Source organism: Opisthorchis viverrini (genome assembly GCF_000715545.1).
Source record: "Opisthorchis viverrini unplaced genomic scaffold opera_v5_311, whole genome shotgun sequence".
Classification (NCBI taxonomy): domain Eukaryota; kingdom Metazoa; phylum Platyhelminthes; class Trematoda; order Opisthorchiida; family Opisthorchiidae; genus Opisthorchis; species Opisthorchis viverrini.
Window position 1 is genome coordinate 271,927 of NW_008751968.1, and position 19,511 is coordinate 291,437.

Here is a 19,511-nt window from a genome sequence, read left to right on the forward strand (position 1 = left end):
TTTAATATTTTTTAATATTTTTTAATATTTTTTAATATTTCAATATTATGTGAACCTCATCGGTAATTGCAAGGTGCTATGTTATCACACTGACGTTTAAGTAACGAAATTCCTAATGTGGATTTGGCCAACTATCGCACAGTATCTGGGAGTTTCGAACTCAGAACATTGACCGTGTTCTAAAAATTGGTAAACGCGGTTGAATATGCATGGTTCGACGGAAAACACCTGAAAGTACACGCCAAACTGATTTCTCCCATAACTTTGTGCGTTACTCTGTGCCATTTTGTGCAACTGGTTTCCTAGGGCAGTATCAGCTCAGAAGATTCGCTAAATATGTGTCCAATTTATCGCTATTGGGGCAATAATCGTTGGGAAAATTAAGTTGCAGGTGGCAACGCAAGAAATCATTCTGATATTATTTTGTGCATCAGATCAGCCTTAGATTTGCATGAGCAGCTTAGTCCACTACGCACCGTCTGACGTCATCCTCTGCCCCTTTCGCAAATATTGTACAGAGGTTCGACAATGAAACGGTAGACAACGTTAGGTGACTTGTACAATTTCGGTGATGACGTAAATCGCAAACCTTTGTGACTATGAAAAAGCTTTTGTTTGGTGTTGGGAAGAGTTCCAACCATAAAAAATTGCATAAAGCTCATTTGGCTTCATTCCGTCATTCATTCAGAAAACTCATTTTGAGAAGCTTATCCTCAAACCATATACTGATGCAATTGATGAATCATTGAATTTGGTTCTCGGGAGATACTCTGTCCTACGCGGAGGTGTCATGAAACACTACGAATGTGAACACATTGCAGGGTAAACGAGATTTAATACGATTCGTGTATGAAAGTTGGCCTTCTTACTGTTCTTGCGAACTGAACATAAACTTCTCGGATTTACATTGCATGACGATCAGGATAATGCAGGGCTTGTTTGTCCTTTGTATACCAATTTGTCTGCTGATGACAGTGCGACAGCCATAGGTGTGTGAGAAGCAGAAAGCGTTTAAGTGTTCAGAACACCAGCCGGAGCATCGGATGTTTGTTTCCTGCGATTCACAGGGCAATTGAACCTCAATGAGGTGGAACAGATAAACAGTGCTTCCTGGCTCCACTTACTGGAAGAAATGTTTATTAATATTCGCTGAACAATTCCCTATTTGTCAACGTTAGGAATCTTCTCGGTGGTCCTTGGAGTTTGACAAGCGCGCGTAATTTCAAATTGTATTCTGGTATACAACTTACATACCCGATTCTTGGACATCCGGGTGAGCTATCTGATTCTTGGTACGTAGGGCTGCAAAGCGCCACAGCTCTCAATCTCGCAGAATGTGTCCGCTATCGTACCGGTTTTTTTAGCAGTGTAGCTGAGTGATGAGGCCAATACGGTCGAAAGCAGCCATCTCAGAACAAAAACGGTTGGAAACTAACGTCTTTGAATCCACATTTGGACACATAGCAAATGAGAGTTCGATCGTGCAAAAGCGACTTCGATCGAGCGAAGTGTGATGGTGGGAAACAGCCTCCGAGGAGTCCGTTTATATCGGTGTGAATCTCCTTCCAGGATAAAGCAACTGGCTCACACAACAGCATTGAAATGGGTTATGTCGTAGCAGGCACCACTGCAGTTCTGAAAATACTGAAATAAATTGGGGTAGAGTAGATGGCATCCGAGACCGAACACTCGAACTGACCCGCTTATTCACCTTTTCAAACATGTTAAGAAGTTTACAGTGCATCAGTTGATGTTTCGATACCTCAGACTTATCATTTTCACAGAAGAATAAATCCTCGTTCAGAGTTTTCTTCATAGAGGTGCCCGAAACTTTCTCAGAAATTAGGTGAACGGTTTCCATGGACAATACCCAATTATTCTCCGAAAAGCCGGCTTGAACAGACGAAGACTTATCTACAAATTTTTAAAAATGACAACACCCTATTCAATGCCTCAAAATATCTCAAATCGGTCGACATCTATCCCGTACATTTTTTCTAACCAGCTCGACGATAAGTCGTTTTGAAGACTGGTGATAATCCATGTCATTGGCGATCCTGCTGTTAGGTTTCACCTAGATTTATCAATGGATGTCTGGGGCATCCCGAAATTATTTTGGTAGGCTGGAAATAAATCCATTGCCCATTAGGATGTAGTTTTACTTTAAAATAATGCGTCCACCTAAAACTTGATTGTCCGGCGGCAAAGCACCTGTGGCGAACACTGATGCTACGCTGACTTGTATGATGACGATGAATGTGACGATGATGACGATGATGGAAAAAGACCGAATCAAATAGGTTCCCCAAACTTGCTTAGACCAGGGGCCCAGTAAACATCACCTCACCTGGAAAATTGCAACGATCTGCAGCTACACCGGATTTAGAGTTGGAACGGTGAACAAAGAGCAATATTCAGAATATGTGAATAATTTTCTATTCTTCCAAATGAACTGTATTTGTAGTGCATAACGCAGCTGGAGAGCCGAGGATTGCTGAAGACGGAGGAATTCGCTTGTTACAATGCGGCATTTATTCCGTCCAAGCGCGCTGCATCCCTAATCCACGGATTTGTGCAACGGAATCTAAATGCCAAAGTTGTGATACCGGTTCAAGTCATCCTTTCTACCAAATGCAGTGTTCGTGGACAGCTTGGCAAGCAAACCACCGAATAATGTGTTTCAATCTGGAGGTCACGTGATCTCCTGTGTGCACATCTGTCTCAGACCCTGCTGGATTTCCTTTGTTTGCGCTTCCTGCTAAGCTGTCTTCTATATATTATCGCAATCAATATAATTGTTGACATCCCTTATTTGTTCCATGCGGGCTTCCTGATCTAGTCCGGTTATATTTTTGAATAATCATTCAATGAAATGAATTATTGGCCGCTTAACCCCGGTAAAATAGGGGCCTGGATTAAAGTACTCGGAAAAACCATGGGCGTTTGTATATCTCAATACCACGGGAATGCTAATTTGGTATTCAATGTCGAACTCTAATTTCAGCCAGACCACCCTCAGAGGATTATTTAGCCTACTGGCCGGTTTCACAACTATACTATGGATAGATGCAGCCCCCTATCTGTATGTGACATGAGAAAACTTTGGAGTCTTCGTTGGAGAGCTCTTCTCCAAAGTAAACTCATTTTATGCCTAAAAGCTGAAAAGCAATGGAGCTCATCCTTAGGAAATTATCTGCAGTGCGCATTTCACGAAATTCCAGGTGGATCGAACCGAACCCGTGACGGTCCGCATGGTAGTTTCAGCACGTGACCGTTTGGCCTGAAGCAACAGTTCAGCATTTTGATTAGCTCCAACTAAAAGCAGGACAAAGCAACAATAATCCGTCAATGACGGGAACCACATCACGTGGTCACCTGTTGGCTGATACCACGATGTTTCTTAGAAAGGGCTTTCTCAATTAAGTGGGTTGTCGATGGATGTTAAGCAACCTTATGAGTAGTATATTACAAAGATATACAGTATCGCGATATTTCAAATATCGTGGCGACTGAAACATGAGGCGGCTTGGTGCAGCACATTCAGTTGCCTGAGAGCATCATAAATGAGGTACATAGTTTCGTTAGCCTAAAGGTCGGCATGAACCTGACAGGTGTGATAAAATTCTGGTTCGTTTATTCTTTTGTATACTGCGTCATGTACAAAGAATCTCAGAAAGAGTTGACTACTTACGTCTCGGTATCCCGCAGTTGCTTAAATATAAGGGCGAAAATGTTCGCATCATAAGCTGCTTAGCAAAGTACTATCTACTGCAGTCCACAATACGGAAACTGTGATCTGTAGAAACGCCCGTCCCTATGCCCATCGGAGGACAGCGATGGTGGAAGCAAACACAAGAAGGCAAGCGGTTAATCCACGTTTTTGCTGCAACAAAGTGGACATTCTGCTCTTGTTTCTTCCGCCTATTCAGTAGGCGGAATTGCTGTCCATCTTCTGTGTTTGAACCAGGCGTTGGCCGTCCGTCGTGCAACGAGTCCAGTGGCATAACTTAGGCAATGCACAAATTCGTGTGGAAATTTTGGATTCAACAAAAATATCAATAAATGTTCCTTAACGACTCGGTGCATCATACATTGTCTGCCGTGTTTTAATTCCCAACCCATGGGCTTTAAGGTTTTTTTATGTGGAACGTGAGACTTTTTTGGAAACTGCTTCTCCGGTGGTGATATAATGAGGGCATACGCTTACGGGATTGCACAGTGAGAAGAACAAAGCGGTTACAAGCTGCAGTAGTAAAGGCCTCGTTTGCCCTTTGACAAAGCTGGCACAACTTTAGCCGTCTTCCCGAGATCCTCTGGTGGACCTGGTTCACAATGATGACCGAAAATTGTAGACCGATTGGAATATTTCTAATTTGCATTCCATCAGATGTATGGACTTTGCTTTGAATGGCTATGGCGAGATAGTACTTACGTGCTCCATTCTTAGTAACATTAGGGCAATGATTAACATAGTTTGTCTCCGTAGACTGATTACAAACGCAAAATTCAAGATTTATCGTTAGGTGTTTGTGTAAGAGACTTAGTGAAGTGGAAAAAATCCGACAGGAGGTCCGATGAACTCCGTCGTGATGAATCATTCCCAAATATGATGTGTAGGTTCGCATATCGGTCGGTGAATTAGTAAGCGATTGTGGGGAATGCATGTAATTTTCAGCGCTGCTTAGGGCTGAGAGAAGATGAGCGTTATCATGATTCGTTTTCGCATTACAGGTCGCCGCAGCGAAATGCACTGATAACAAAGTATACCGAATTCACTGTAGGTCCTTTGAAACCGCCGTACACAAACAGAGACCAAATTGGTGAGTCTACCCAAGCTGCTACGCCGTAGCCCCAGAGCGCCTTATTTCATCAACAACCTTGGCGAATTAGGGGGAGAAACGGTCCCAATATGAAACTGCTAAGATAAACAGCATCCTTAAAATATTCAATCTGGCATATCCACCAATCTGAAGACAAGTCAATCAAAAGGTCAAAAGGGAAGCTCACCCAGACCATCAATCATCGACCAAGGTTCATCTGAATGGGTATACCTCGTATCAGTCCACGCAGTTGCAACAACCATAGAGTACCAACCCAACCGCGCTCCCACGCAAAACGCACTTAATTGTCACCTCTATTTGTGATCTAAAAAGTTTCAAACCGAATTACCCAGTTCAGCAAACGGACCAGGTGCCTCGCTGCATAGTACTCAGTGGTGCTCCGTTTAGTCCAGTGGCTGCAGCACGGGTAAACTGACCCACAGTGCTTGGAGCAAGCCCAATCTCTGCATCTTAACTGCTCCTGTCAAGATTTGTGCAGTCAGAGCGTTTTCGGCGACCTTCTATTTAGTGAGTTCGCTGTCGAGTACTTGGAGAATCACTGTTTCTGTGAGTCACAGCATTAGTTCACCGATTACACTACTCACTTAATCATAATTTTTTTTCATATTTATCTATCCTTTCTCTTGCCTTAACCACCCGAAACTGCAGCATGCGTGACAACAATAACCAAAGGAAACGGAGAAGTCTGGTCGTTCTGAAACTAGGTCATTGAGGGATCTTTCCAACGGGGGTATCCATGACCGTTTGCAGTGAGGCTGGCTAACACTACAGAGGACACCGCGACACTGATATTACAAGTAAAGTTAAGACATTAAACCGATTACTCATGTATAACTTCAGCAGCACTGAGCGAAACACATTCATACTTTGTCCTTCAAATGATTGCATTTCCGATAATTCAACACAACCGTTCATCTAGAACACCGATTGGGCGCCTAGGTATCATTCCACCCAAAGGAAGCACTACGGCTGAGAAACTGCTAAGTTGCCAAAGCCTAGACAGGAAGACTTAAAATGCTGAGGTTAGTTCGCATACCTGGACGTTTTGGCCCGTAATTTGACGTTATATTTAATGAGTTACGTCGAGCTCAGGAGAGGTTTTCTTGTCTTGTGACAGCTCGATGCCGCAGAGTTCAAAGATCTCCTTGCATATGTGTACAGAAACTAAAAGCACAAGAAAATGCTGCTTTACATGGATGATGCTTCTATGGCTCCGTCATCTGGAACATTCTTCCTTCAGATATGGAAAGTAAGTGGCGTAATTTTCTGACTTACACTCGTGTGGATCTTGTTAAATATCATTCAGATTATCCCCCAATTATGGTTGAAATCCCTGACTTGTAGGTGGAACAGAGTTAAGTTCCAAACCCGGCTCATTCTTGTTCTCTTTGTATTCCTTGTATGTAGATAGTCGTTGGCCATATGCAGGAGACGTTTAGCCTGAGATTGCACAAAACCCAGTCTTCAGCGAATAAGGTCGCTTCTGCTGTTGAATTAGTTTTGCTGGGTGGAGGAAATCACTGTAATACCGGTGAAACACCTGTAATATTTTGCTGTACACTTCAAAATATAAGAAAGCAGATCTAATTCGTGTGACGTGACCATCTGCGACCATTCTCGTAAATGGTCTCTCCTGATGGGTTTTACCCTGAAAAACAAATTACACACTCACATTCTGATTGGATTTCGACGGGCTGAACCAGCCTAATCCAGATAAATGTCTCCTGTACAAGAACGTTTAGCGGATTCCATCTATTGTGGTTTCAAAACATAATTAATTCCGAGGTAAACTGGATGACTACGCCTACCTAATTGACCCCAGTGGGCTTGAAAATCATGTTGTTCTGCCGAAGGGATTTCAGCAACCTTAGGAGTAGTGCGGGATTCCTAGATTCCTCGTATCTTCACAATTTATCTGCGTCACAATAAGAGTTTTTCGATTAGTTACGTCAATATGTCACGATTTTTTATATTAATCCGTATTTTCCGTTATCTGAACCTTCCAAAATTGCTCCGTACTGGAAAGGGAACCGTCCTGGTCTGTTTTAGTAAGGACAAGCAAATCAAACTCTGTCCGGCGGACGTGTACTCGTATACCTGGATTACAGGTTCGGAATACGTGTGTTTTACCAAAACTGTCATTTGTGGATGGGTTATCCTACGGTACTCAGCTGCCGTTAGTAGTACATTTGGTTCACTAAGCCACACGGTTTTTTATCTTTAGTAAGTAAGCCATATTGTTTTGGTAATTCCGAATATCTGAGTGAAGTCAATAAGATACAGAAAAAACATATGATGCAACAAAGTGGGATTATTTTTACCTCTGTTTTGGTTTTGCTTCCTTCTAGCTGGAGCGGTTATCTTTTGGCCAGCATTCTAGTCTACAATAATTTCTTTCCAATGTACGGCACTTTTCGTGGGATTAATGATAAATATTTTATAGACATTTCCTCTCACCACCACCATCAGCGATATTACGACCGCCACCGCCAATTTTGTTTTCCAGCATTAACATGATTTATGGAAATTCTGCAATCAAAACTAGCCGGTGACCCCAAAATAAGGAAGAGATTAGTTGGAGATTTCAGTAGACAGTGAGAACTACTCAAATATTAGAGTCATCCAGTTAGTATATCCGCGATGTTTGTAGTATGTGTTCTTTGTAGGGAACATTTTGTGTGGTTAAAAGCCGTAGTTTAATCAAGAACCATGATGCTATGATTTCGTGCATTTTGTCGTCCCAAGATGTCGAAAGACAGTTTGGAACTCAAAATAACTTTGAAATGTCACAAGAGGTCGCTGCTTCGTCAACTAGCGAGTACAACCAAGGTAGCGTTCGAAAAACACATCGGCGCTCGGACACTTCACTTCGGTCTAATCCGAAGAAATTTAGTTATTTCAATTTTCAGCAAACTTAGATGATAATCCTAGCGTATCGGTGGAAATGTTTATTGCTCAATCTGACCCTTCAACATGAACACATGAGCAGCAAAGCGAAGAGCTATAGGGAAAAATACGTCACACCCAACTTCTATGATTCTCACTGGTGATCACGGTGTTATACGGAAACTCATTTCATCACCATGTTTGGGGATTATATCAAAACCCAAGAAGAAAACCAAAATGTGAGTAACATATTTGCAGAGGAATTTCCTACCGTTATGGTCATTTGCAGTCGTTTAACTGAGAGTAATTTTGGGACTGTGGCTCTCCTGAGGTGACGCCAAAGTTTGAAAATATTGGCCAGGAGAGGGAAAATATTTTTGCACCATTGTTTGCATGCTCCACGAGATCAATGCACTTGGTGAATTGTGAAACAATGCATCTGTATTTGATCGAATGCTGCCTTGAAACTCACGAGCTCATCCCTCGTGGACAAGTTGTTTACCGTTTTCTTATGGTGGGTCGTCACATCCATGACGATCTCGCGATGCGCTTCTGTGACGATATGGCCAGGCCGACAGTAGCGAGAGAAATAGTTGCGTGAAATCATCGATGGAGTATAAAATATATTTTGCACATCTAAACGTACCACGTTAGATTTTTAAGCGGCTGGAAAATGACGAATTCTTAACTACTCAATTGATGACCGTTTACTTGCAACCGTGCATTCTCAACACTCATTTTTACCTAAAGAATTCAATGCTCAGCTGATGTGAGCTTTTATCTGCTTTCAGGTGTTCTGCTGCGATCAGTTTTATAAGTAAAATAAACTAAAAAACCTGAAATGTCCGATGCAGTTTTCACTAAGTTTTCTCGTGTTCCTTCTCAGTTGTGGCCTCCATTAAGCTTCGAAAAAAACATACACCCCCGGAAGGGGAGTTTCCTGCCAACAACAATCGGCTGGAACCAAGAAAACAATTGAGCAACATTTACTCTTAAAAGGATGTTGACTGGCAGCAGGTATATATGTTTGTGTGTAGGTACGTACGTATTGGTTGGATGGATGGATGGATGGATGGTTGGATGGATGGATGGATGGATGGTTGGATGGATGGATGGATGGATGGTTGGATGGATGGATGGATGGATGGTTGGATGGATGGATGGATGGATGGTTGGATGGATGGATGGATGGATGGTTGGATGGATGGATGGATGGATGGTTGGATGGATGGATGGATGGATGGTTGGATGGATGGATGGATGGATGGATGGGTGGTTGGATGGATGGATGGATGGATGGATGGGTGGTTGGATGGATGGATGGATGGATGGATGGGTGGTTGGATGGATGGATGGATGGATGGATGGGTGGTTGGATGGATGGATGGATGGATGGATGGGTGGTTGGATGGATGGATGGATGGATGGATGGGTGGTTGGATGGATGGATGGATGGATGGATGGGTGGTTGGATGGATGGATGGATGGATGGATGGGTGGTTGGATGGATGGATGGATGGATGGATGGATGCATCGATGAATGGATGGATGGGTGGATTGCTGGATGGATGGTTGGTTGGATGGACGGTAGAAAAATATATGTTTATTTATGTTATTCCATCGGAGAAGCTGATAATTATCTAGCGGTTCGCCGTGGCCTCCACCGAAATACCCCAAGCTTACTGCGCATTAACTGACATTGTTCTCGGTTTCAGAGTGTATAACCTCCCTGGTAGCCGAATTGTGGAGCATGTCTCATGAGCCTACTCGTGGCATTGAATTCCATTCGCTTAAATGAGTCCGCAGATAGAGAAACTACTTTCCTTTGCTGCAAAATGAAACGGTAATTTATGACTAGCAAGCAAAGTAGCAGCGAGTTTCCTCTAAATTCCCGAAATTATTGTGCCGCGATATTCGTCGCAGTTCGAATGAAGAACTCGCTGACTGTGTGAATATCCACTAAACATTTACTTACGCACACGACTGCTTGGTCATCTCCGGTTCATCCTCATGATGAAAATGGACTCCGACTCTTCATCTCCTTCTTCGCAAAAGAAGACATTGCAAACTTGCGAAAGAGTGGGTGGCTATAGTCCAAGGCCGTGGGCGAGGTTCATATCTTCCAGGTTAATCAGAGACCATGTCTGTGCACACAATTCTGCTTACGATGTTTCGTTACTTCAAAGAGATTAGAGAATGTTCCGTGACGGTTCGAAAACGGCAAACGTTTCAGCTCCGACAATATCGTCCTGGTGCCCATCGCCGGAGTTTTACTCTGATCAGCCTACGACGGAATCGTTGTCAATAAATAATTCGGAGTCTTTTGATAATTTGAAATGATTTCCAAGTTGCATGGTTCCAACCGAACTCTCCAATGAGCTGATTTGAAACGCGTCAAAGTGAAGCACTGCATTCTCTTGGTAGCTGAATGATTCCAACAGGTGGATTGCTCTCATGGCCTGATGATATTTCTTTTAGTGTCTTGACCAACTGAGTCACTAACAATATTAAGGAGATTTGTTCGCAACCACTTGTCTGATAAATTTTCGATTGAAAACATCGTTTCAACCTACACGCACCCTCTAATCTGTATTTTGTGTGATGCCCATCCGAGCTGCGTCAACGTTCACCGTCCACCACTTCTTGAATAGACAAACCAAATCTACTCCCAGACTTATTCTGTTTCATATAGTTATGTGGCCGTGTTTACGTTTGCGTGGGAGAATGTCCCACTTGAGTACCTCGGTTTTCACGTTTACGAGACTAGGCCAACTCGAGAAAGATAGATAAAATATGTGCGATTTGACTTGAAAGGTGCGTTCTCCGTTTACGCGGACTTGGGAGTCACTTGAAGCAAATCGCAGCCCAATTTCATACCCTCTTCTCAACGGCTTCCTAGTGCACCCATGCGGTACGAACACGCTTTATATAACGATGGTGCCAAAAACCACAGGACGACTTATTTCAAGGCCACTGTAAGACACATTTTAAGAGGAAGAAATCAGACAGGCTGCGAAGTTTTTGCCAAATCAGGTGAGACGCAAAAACCCGCGTGAAACCACACTCGAGTCCTCAATAATTTCATATGAATCTACGAACACTAGAGTCCACAACGAGGTCACTACCTGCTGTTGTCAACTCGACTACCACCTGTCAAAATTTTAGATATATAAAACCAACCACATTGTGAGGCTTACTGGATGAACCTTTTTGGTCGCTGCAACTCTGATTTCCATCAAGTAATGTTTAATTGAGGTTACTAAGCCAGTCCTAAAAAGCAAACTCAGTTGATCTTCACCCGCGTGGTGGTAACCGATTCTGTCACTGAAGAGATTGACACAATCGATTTCTAAGCAACCGAACTAATTGGACTATCATTTGAATATAAAGTGGTTACCTCGTATATTATATTTATATATATAATCGCGTTCGAAATGACTGTTACGTTAGACAGTTCAAAATATCAATTATTGCGCTGAAGAAATACTGCTATTGCGCCATCATTTCGATGCATCAGTAAGCCGTAGAGACTTTGAAATCTTACAAATCGGAGACTACCTGTCGCCTGAAACGAACAACATGCAGACGCCTATCAGTGCAATACGACCAAAGATTATGTCCTTTTCCATACAAAAAAACAACTGCCTTGCCCTGCAACCGTGGTTGTACACATTAGAGCTTACTCGTTCGTGTTGAAAGATCAGTGAGCAGTTATTATCGCCTGCGAAACTGCTTCTCAAACAGGACTGATATCCACCAAATCGATAGCATTGTCATCTAAGTTTGCTCAAAATGGTTTCCTTATTTTGGGGCGCCGAATAAGCCCTGATTGAATTTCCATAAATTTTCCTAATGCTTGGGAAGAAATTTGCGGTGGTGGTGTTAATGTAGTCGATGGTGTTGGTGATTTGCTGCATCTTGCATGTTCCCGAAGAAACCTGCGCTAACTCTCCTTCAACTATTTACATTTACTCAAACAATATGACCAATTAATTGAAGATAAATCAATTAGAGTTTTAGGGAATCAAAATTATTAATACTGCCTGATGACTACTAACTGATTAACCACGCAAACCTCACAGTATCAATAAAACACACGTATTCCGAACATGTAATCCAGGCATACGGGTATACTTCCGCCAGAAAGAGTTCCATTCGCTTGTCCCTCCAAAATGCTGACGAAGATTGTGCCTTTTCATTGGCGGGGGGGGGGGCTTAGACTAGAATTTTTGAAAGTTCAGACAATAGAAATTATAAATCATTATGAAAGAAATTGAGTGTTGCAAATTATTGACGAATTGTTACTGTGATTCACAGAAATACAGAGGTTGCAAGAACACTAGAAATAACGCACCACTAACACGGAGGCTGAAATCTCTTCGACAAAACACCATGGTCCTCGGGCAGCCTGGGATCAATCGCGTGAGCGAAATACTTGTCTTTCCCTCAACATTTATTACCGGTTGAAACCGTGTTTCACGGAACTCGCTGACCACTCCTGTAAAGGAGACATTTAGCTGGATTCCGTTGGTTAAGCTCATCAAAATCTCATTAGTATGTAAATGTTTAATCAGTTTTTTCTGGGTAGAACCCCTCAGAAATGACCGCTGACGAGAATGATCAGCGGGAGTCACGTCACAATCATTGGACCTGTTATTTTCGAAGGCAGTATCAACCTAGCAATGGTGGTTACTGCATGGGGATACCAAAATATTGCAGGTGTTGTACCGGTTATATCATGCTTTCTCCCAGTCAGATGAAACCAGTTCAGCAGTGGAGGCGGCATTAATCGCTGAACATTGGATATTGTGCAATCCAGGGCTAAACACATCTTACATAGAGCCAGCCACTATCTGCTTACAAGAATCACGAATGGAACAAGAATAAACCAAGTTTGAAACTTCCTTTTATTGTACTGATCAGTGCGTTTTTTTAACTGTATATGAAGGACATACTGATGCTATTTCACGGGGTCTCCGCGACAGCCAGGGCAAAAATTACGCTACTCAAATCTCATCTTTAGAGTGAGAACATCGCAAAACATAGAGCCGTGGTAGTAATCCTTAATGTACAGCACGATTCCAAAGTGGTATTAGAGACCAGAGGGCCCGCGTCTCCAGCCGAACTTTGACATTTAGATTGTAACTCTGTAGGCTTTGGAGTCCCGGCAGTGTCTGTTCGGATTAGCAGCTAGGAACCAGATGGATGGAAGATCTGGAAGAATAATGAGTTTCGGAAACACTGGGCACCAAAATCAGCTCACGGACAATGTTTGAATGCGTTTTGTTTGGTCCTCTTGAAGCTATAGATGAGTAACCTGTTAAGTGTCTTTTGTTGCTCCGGAATATCAGTGCCACCATGCCCTCCGTGGTGTTTGTAAGCTACGCTGCCGACAGTAATGCAAACCTCCATTAAAATGGCACGCAAGGTCCAATATCACAGCGAATAAGATTGCAGCCACCATATCGGAATAATGAATGGTCAATCCCACATGTTTAGGAGACTTTAGACCTTTTTACGTTTCACGAAATTTCAGTGAGATTCCATTAATTTGAGGTCTTTCAAATGCCATTACATTGTCAAGCGTCTATAAGTGGTTTACAATGAACATCAATTTACACGACGAATGGATGCTTCATGTGAGTAGTTGGCACTCGCTGAGTTCGTCGCAAGCGACTGAAGAATGGGTGACGTGGTATCTCGGCTTCCTGGTGATAAATCATGCCGTTGGTTGGCCGAAAATGTAAACTTCTAAAGTACTATGCTCACCACCGATGATTCGAAATATGGACGGAAAATTTGTACATTGCTTCTCAGATTTTCATCACAGGATGCCTTCCTATATAAAATAGGAAATCGTTTTCTTACTACAAAACATTTGCGCTGTCCCTCTAGAATTTGCACGAGGCCTTCTTCGTAACCCTCTTCCTACCATCCACGCCACATTGTTGACGCCCAGCCACTGTGTTTCTGGTATCCACATTTGTTTTGCAATCTCAATGGATCAGTCGCAAAATCATCTGGGTTGAGCAAAATTAAACTTGGTCAAACAACATCGGCGTGACGTTATCATATAAACTACCTTGACGAGAAATACGACACTTGAATTGCTGGGGACACCACTTTGTGAGACCAGTGTTAACTACTTGTTTCATGTTTCATGATGATAATATGTCCAGATAAGTTAATCTAAGCCCCATCATTCCATTAAAAAAATAGCTTTTTCATTGAAAAAGCCGTATACTATCAACGCGGTTACCATACATAATCAAACGCATCACATCTCCTCGGAATTCAATAAACGGAGCATCTCCATGGTCAGAGAAGTTGAAAACCTAGTCACTACGACCCATGTAATGGTGCAGGCAGCTTTGAAGGGTAGCTTTTTGTGTTGCGTTCCCACGCACATGATAGCAAAAAAATCGACAGAATTCAAACGATAGCGAACGCGCGGGTCAGAAATTTTACCGAGTTTTCTGGAGCTGTATTGAAAGTGTTCACCACACTACTTACGAGATTACAAAACATTTCGGGAAGCCCAAATCTTTGTCCTGGTACCCTAGATTTCCAGCTGAGATCAGAAAATGAATGAAAAATGTCAACATTCCCGTGAGCCCACATTCTCAGGGCCTTAAGGTTAATATTGTGTTTTGATACGCAGGGTCATGTCACTTTCTCCTCGTTTTGCTCAATGAACTGATGTAGAAATTCATCCGGCCGCAGCGCACTGGAACTCGGACTCACGCTTTCACGGTGAATAAATTTGTTTGGTTGCTGCACACGGACAAACCTTTCCACAGTAGTCAATTACCACAAACTTTCAGGCATCTTCGTACCAGTAGTAGCAGGAGTAGTTAACAGTCGCCGTTTACCAAAGAGGATCTACCGTAATTGATCAAGTATTGATTGCGCTTATTCTATTAAGGTTCTATAGGCTTTTATAGTCATGGAAAGCCATGAAAGAAAAGGAAACTTAATTTGACGTCTTAAATGATGGACGAAATCAAATAATTTTCTCCGACCGGGAATTTAGAATGCAGTATATCCATTAGAAATATGGGTCATAAATGAGCCGTTTAAAGGCAAACAAAGAAACGCGTTTTTGACAGACTACTTGCTAAACGAAGAGCCATTTTTTTTATATACATGTGGTGTGTCCGGATATGTCTGCGTAATACATGTTCACTGGATTGTCTTTTGAAGCTTGCATGAATACGACCAAACTAGCGGTATCGCATTAAAGCAACAGAAGAGATAAATTAAAGCGTAATAGATATTGATCAGGTGGCAGTTGATCTAAGCGACAAGCACCGAAATTGGCTTGCAAACGTTTCGTCATCATGAGTGCGAAGTTGGGTGGGTATCGCGTTGCTGCTCGTAACTTGTGTACCCGCTTGATCGCAAAGAGCTATTCTGTTATTTACTGTGACCCTTCTTCTGACACTAAGGATCTCCACCGTGGACGGTTCCTAAAAATGAACTCTCGGCGCACGTAACTGCAGGAAATGCAAGAAATTTTCAGCGCCTTTCGTAGCTCAGAAGTCGTTGGTGTTATCAAGACTCAAATGTTCACTGCAGGATGCCGGTCTGAAATGCAATGCAAAGACAAATCACCGAGTCAAATGTCTTTCAAAGGCGGATGCTTTGTGATTCCGTGGACTAGTTCGACAGAAGCACTTCTCTAAATGGCTTCAAAATATAAAACCGAAATTCTTTGTTTAGTTTAGTTTAGAAAATGTAGTTGCTTTCTGGACGCTGGAGTACGAAAGTATTCGATATCGAGTCGCTACCCAAATAGATCCAGAAGCCTGGATTTTGGTGACAAGAGTACAGTATAAGAACCGCGATGCTGCTTGTGATTTTTGCACCCGCTTGATCGCAAAAAACATTCTGTTCCTTACTGTGAGCGTTTTTCTGACACTAAGACTCTCGAGCGTGGACGGTTCCTCAAACATGAACTCTCATCCACGACGCTACTTGAAGCGTGAACGGGAGATTATACTGAATGCGGTTCCCAGCAAGTTGTCGCGATCTATCGGTTATCCGCTCATTTGCAGCACTGGGGTAAAATGACTGACATGAGGTCACTGTGTAAACCCCTGACCGTTGTGCTTCAACAGAAGATTGGGCAAATCGGCAGCGGTCAGGTGGCCGGCACGGGATGCAAAACAGTTGCTGGGGATAAACCGTAATTCTGTGATACGGCAGTATGCGTTAAGATATCTGGTAATGTGGTGAAATAATTGTAGATCGGTTGAGTTTTTTGGTTGTTGATCAGGTGGCTGTTGACCTGTTCGCCGAGCGTGGGGATTGGCTTGCAAACGTTTCGTCACCATACGAGGAGACATCATCTCTGCGCAGTTGGGTGGGTACTTCTTTGCTTCCGTGTGTCTATATAGCAGTCAACGGCTATCGGTCATCTTCTGACGTGATTGGATACTTGAGGTGTAGTGAACTTAGTGAATTTTTGGTCCGTTTGTGATCTTTGTTGCGTTGTGGTCTGTGTTACTTTGTGTTGGTAGGTTATCCCAACTAATACTAATTTTAGTAGCTTGTACTCTCCGGCCTTGATTCGTAAGGCCTTGTGGCCTACCGCATTCCCTCCACCCTGGCGGTTCATGTCCCTGCGTCCGCCGGTTGATTTGTTGTTTTGATTGGGCGCCTCATCCAATTCAGTTGATGTGTCCGTTTGAATGTCGCTTTCTCGGTTCTCGTACGAATTCCACGTTTGGTCGCTTTTGCAGCTCTAAATTCTGTGGTTCTGGCTGGTAAATACGATCAATTTCGATGTGTTTGTTGATGGATTCTTCGGTGGAATACCACGTTTCCATAAATTTTTGTTCTCTTTTTCTTTCCCTTGAGCCAGTATGCAAACGCCGCTCCAGGAAAACTCGTGTCCTTCTTGATTTTTGTGTGCGTAGATTAGGGACAACTGATCGTGTCTTTTAGTGGCGAGCTTTCGTTCATGTATTCTGTTGGTTTGTGCTACAAAACGTTCGTCGAATTCCTTTATTTGGATCCTGGATCCACAATTTCCACCCGAATTCTTGTATTTCTTCTGACTAACGAATCGTCGCAAGATGGACAACCGATGCCTGGAACGAGTATAAAACCAGGGATAACAAGTACCAGTTTACCAGTTGATTGGGCGGGAGAAGGGAGATTAGAATACTCAGGATGACTTAGCGGAATGGCTTGTCACTCACAAGTTAGTTGCTGTCATATTCTGTTCGCGGACCCGCAGAGGGGTAGGCATTTGTTCAGACTACATTGTTTGACTTTTGCGCTGTGGTGGACAGGAATTTTCTACAGCCCTTTGTCATTGTGGTCCGCATCCATTCGGTTTTACGGGTAGGCAAGTGTGGGACACCGGATCCTAACATACAATCCAAATAGTTGAGATATTCCGTAGATATGTCGCTCTATGGCAACGAGTAGAAAGTTGAAATAAAATTGGACGGATTTCGAGAACTACGAGCCTACCACGTGTACTAATTGGCCATAGCCATTCAGAGCACTGCCCATCCATCTAACGGAATGCTAAATTGGAAATTATCCAACCGGAAACGTGATGATGATAGATGCCTAAAACGATTTGGGCATCTGGTTCTCCTCAAACTTGTCCTTCTCACTGCACCATGAAAAATCGGCCCGAAAGGCATTCGCCATTTTACGGATGATTCGACGCACCTTCTCCCGTATTACTCGCACATACTTCAAAATACTCTATGGGGTTTACGTCAGACCGCCTCTGTTTCCCTTGGAGTACTGTCGTCTCTGGGGGGGACCTAATTCTGAAGTATGCCCCGTTTGAACGAAGACTGGCAAACAGGTATTTTACTGTTGAACCAGCAAACAGCCGGCGGAGACATATCAAACGAATTTTCAAGCTCAAAGCACGGGCATTCATTAAAGAAGTTTTCTTCTCACTTCGGGTAGTAGGTGCGTGGAATGACCTTCCTCCGGCGGTTGTTCACGCTCCTTCTAGAACCCAGTTTGAAGCACTGTTCGACACTTATTTATGTGAATCCTCGCGCTGGCAAGCACACTTCCCGCGCTCAGAACATAAAGAGCAGTGCTGCACCCTTTTTTCACTTGTGCCGATTTGGTGAACTATAGCCACTGACCGACAGGAATAAAAGCGACCTGGAAACTTGGGCAAAGTCGTCGATGCTGTGTATCATCCCGTGAATCCGTGAAACTACTCGACACAATGTATAACTAACAAGCAATGCTTAGTAGAAGCATAAAAATTGCAGGGATTCTTCCGCTTTTAGTTGTCTGGCTATCGGCTAGATGAAAGAAACGAAAGTAGAATGCCCAGGATAGCGCATGGCGAACACAGCTTCAGTGCTTACTCTCTGAAGTTGTTTACCACCAAATTCTGTCCACTGACAGGCAGCGGAATAGGCGTTTGTACAGGTCTCACTTTCCGTAATATTCACTGCGGCAGACAGCATTTTGTTGAGTATCATGTGATCTGCACCCTATGTTTTACATCTAAGCGTCTGCGGGATACCTGGTTATAAATTACTGATTAGCTACTTCTGATGATCTGTGTACATATCGCAGTATACTAACGAATAGAACGTTGTGTGCATCCAAAGTCCCTGAGCCAGGAAGTCAAATTCGGTAAAGTTCGTGTAGACCTTTTGGCTAACGAATCCATGTTTCATTATTCGCCAAAAGGTAGTAGGGAGCTGAAGGAGAGGGAGTTAAATGATAAATTCCCGATGTAACACAACCTTCATAATGCTGCCGGAAACCCTTTGACTACTCATCAACAGTTGCGCCATTCATTGATCTAAGTTCACGAGTTCCCTTCTACTTCAAATTCTGTTTGAATCGAATTTAGGCAGATTTTGAAAACCACGTTCATTGGCATATCAAATTTGGTTTTAACGGGGGACTCAGATGAATCCGACTGCATGGATTTTTTGCGATGTCCCGCTTCAAATGATTGTGCTGCACGAGGGCGCCTGATATTTCAGTTAGAAGGGTGTTCGAGATACCATAATACCACATAGTGGGCGGAATCCCTGAGAGCGTTTGAAGCGGACCATATTAACGAGAGACTTATGTGAGCTTCCTTAGAAACCGAATTTGTGTGCAACCGTGAATAATTTTCGAAATATTCTTACTCAAGTTAACTAGCGTACAGAGGAATATAACTTCAAAAGTGCACAAGTAGTAGAACCTTTTGGAACACAGCCCCTTTGACGAGGTGTTTTGTCGTCGAATAAACCTGGCCTGAGGAAACTGAGGTGCGGTTTTTCTTACGCCGACCGCAGTATTACCAAAACGTTAACCAGGCAATATTTGCTGGTTTAGTGAAGTGCGCATTGTTGATCATTCCCAACCAGGATGGAACTGTTGTACACTCCCTCCCGGCACTTCAGCGTAGATTGGATTCGCTACTAATTATAGTCAACTATCCTCACATTACAGTGAAACGATAATTAGGTCAGAGGAAGGAAAATTTCACTGGAATTTCCCCTCCAAAAGTGTTCTTTCTGGGTGCCAGTCAACACGTGACCACGTGATGTGGTTATCTGTCAATGTAGGATTAGTGGCGCTATGTCCTGTTTTATTGGTAACTGATCACGTTGCTGAACAGCGGCTCGAAGCGAAACTACTAGCCGGATCGTCACGGGTCCGGCTTGAAACTACCTGGAATTTGGTGAGATGCGCACCGCTGTTGATTTACGGTAAGGATGAAACGGATCCACATTGCTTTCAGCTTATGGTCAGAAACCGCCTTTACTTTCAAGGAGAAATCTCCAA

At 43.1% G+C, this 19,511-nt stretch overlaps 2 protein-coding genes across 2 annotated transcripts in view; one reads left to right on the top strand and one right to left on the bottom strand.

Annotated features, from left to right (window-relative positions):
- T265_09855 (hypothetical protein) overlaps window positions 1–8,723 on the top strand; it is a gene marked incomplete at both ends in the record, with an annotated part of 33,041 nt that extends 24,318 nt beyond the window's left edge. The window contains 3 exons of the mRNA XM_009176053.1: window positions 689–822; window positions 4,732–4,820; window positions 8,614–8,723. Of these exons, the coding sequence (XP_009174317.1) occupies window positions 689–822; window positions 4,732–4,820; window positions 8,614–8,723 (333 nt within the window). The remainder of the gene's footprint in view (window positions 1–688; window positions 823–4,731; window positions 4,821–8,613) is intronic.
- Window positions 1–16,075, bottom strand: part of T265_09854 (hypothetical protein) — a gene marked incomplete at both ends in the record, with an annotated part of 44,360 nt that extends 28,285 nt beyond the window's left edge. The window contains 2 exons of the mRNA XM_009176052.1: window positions 8,773–9,287; window positions 15,832–16,075. Coding sequence (XP_009174316.1) covers window positions 8,773–9,287; window positions 15,832–16,075 — 759 coding nt within the window. The remainder of the gene's footprint in view (window positions 1–8,772; window positions 9,288–15,831) is intronic.
- Between the last annotated feature and the right edge of the window lie 3,436 nt (window positions 16,076–19,511).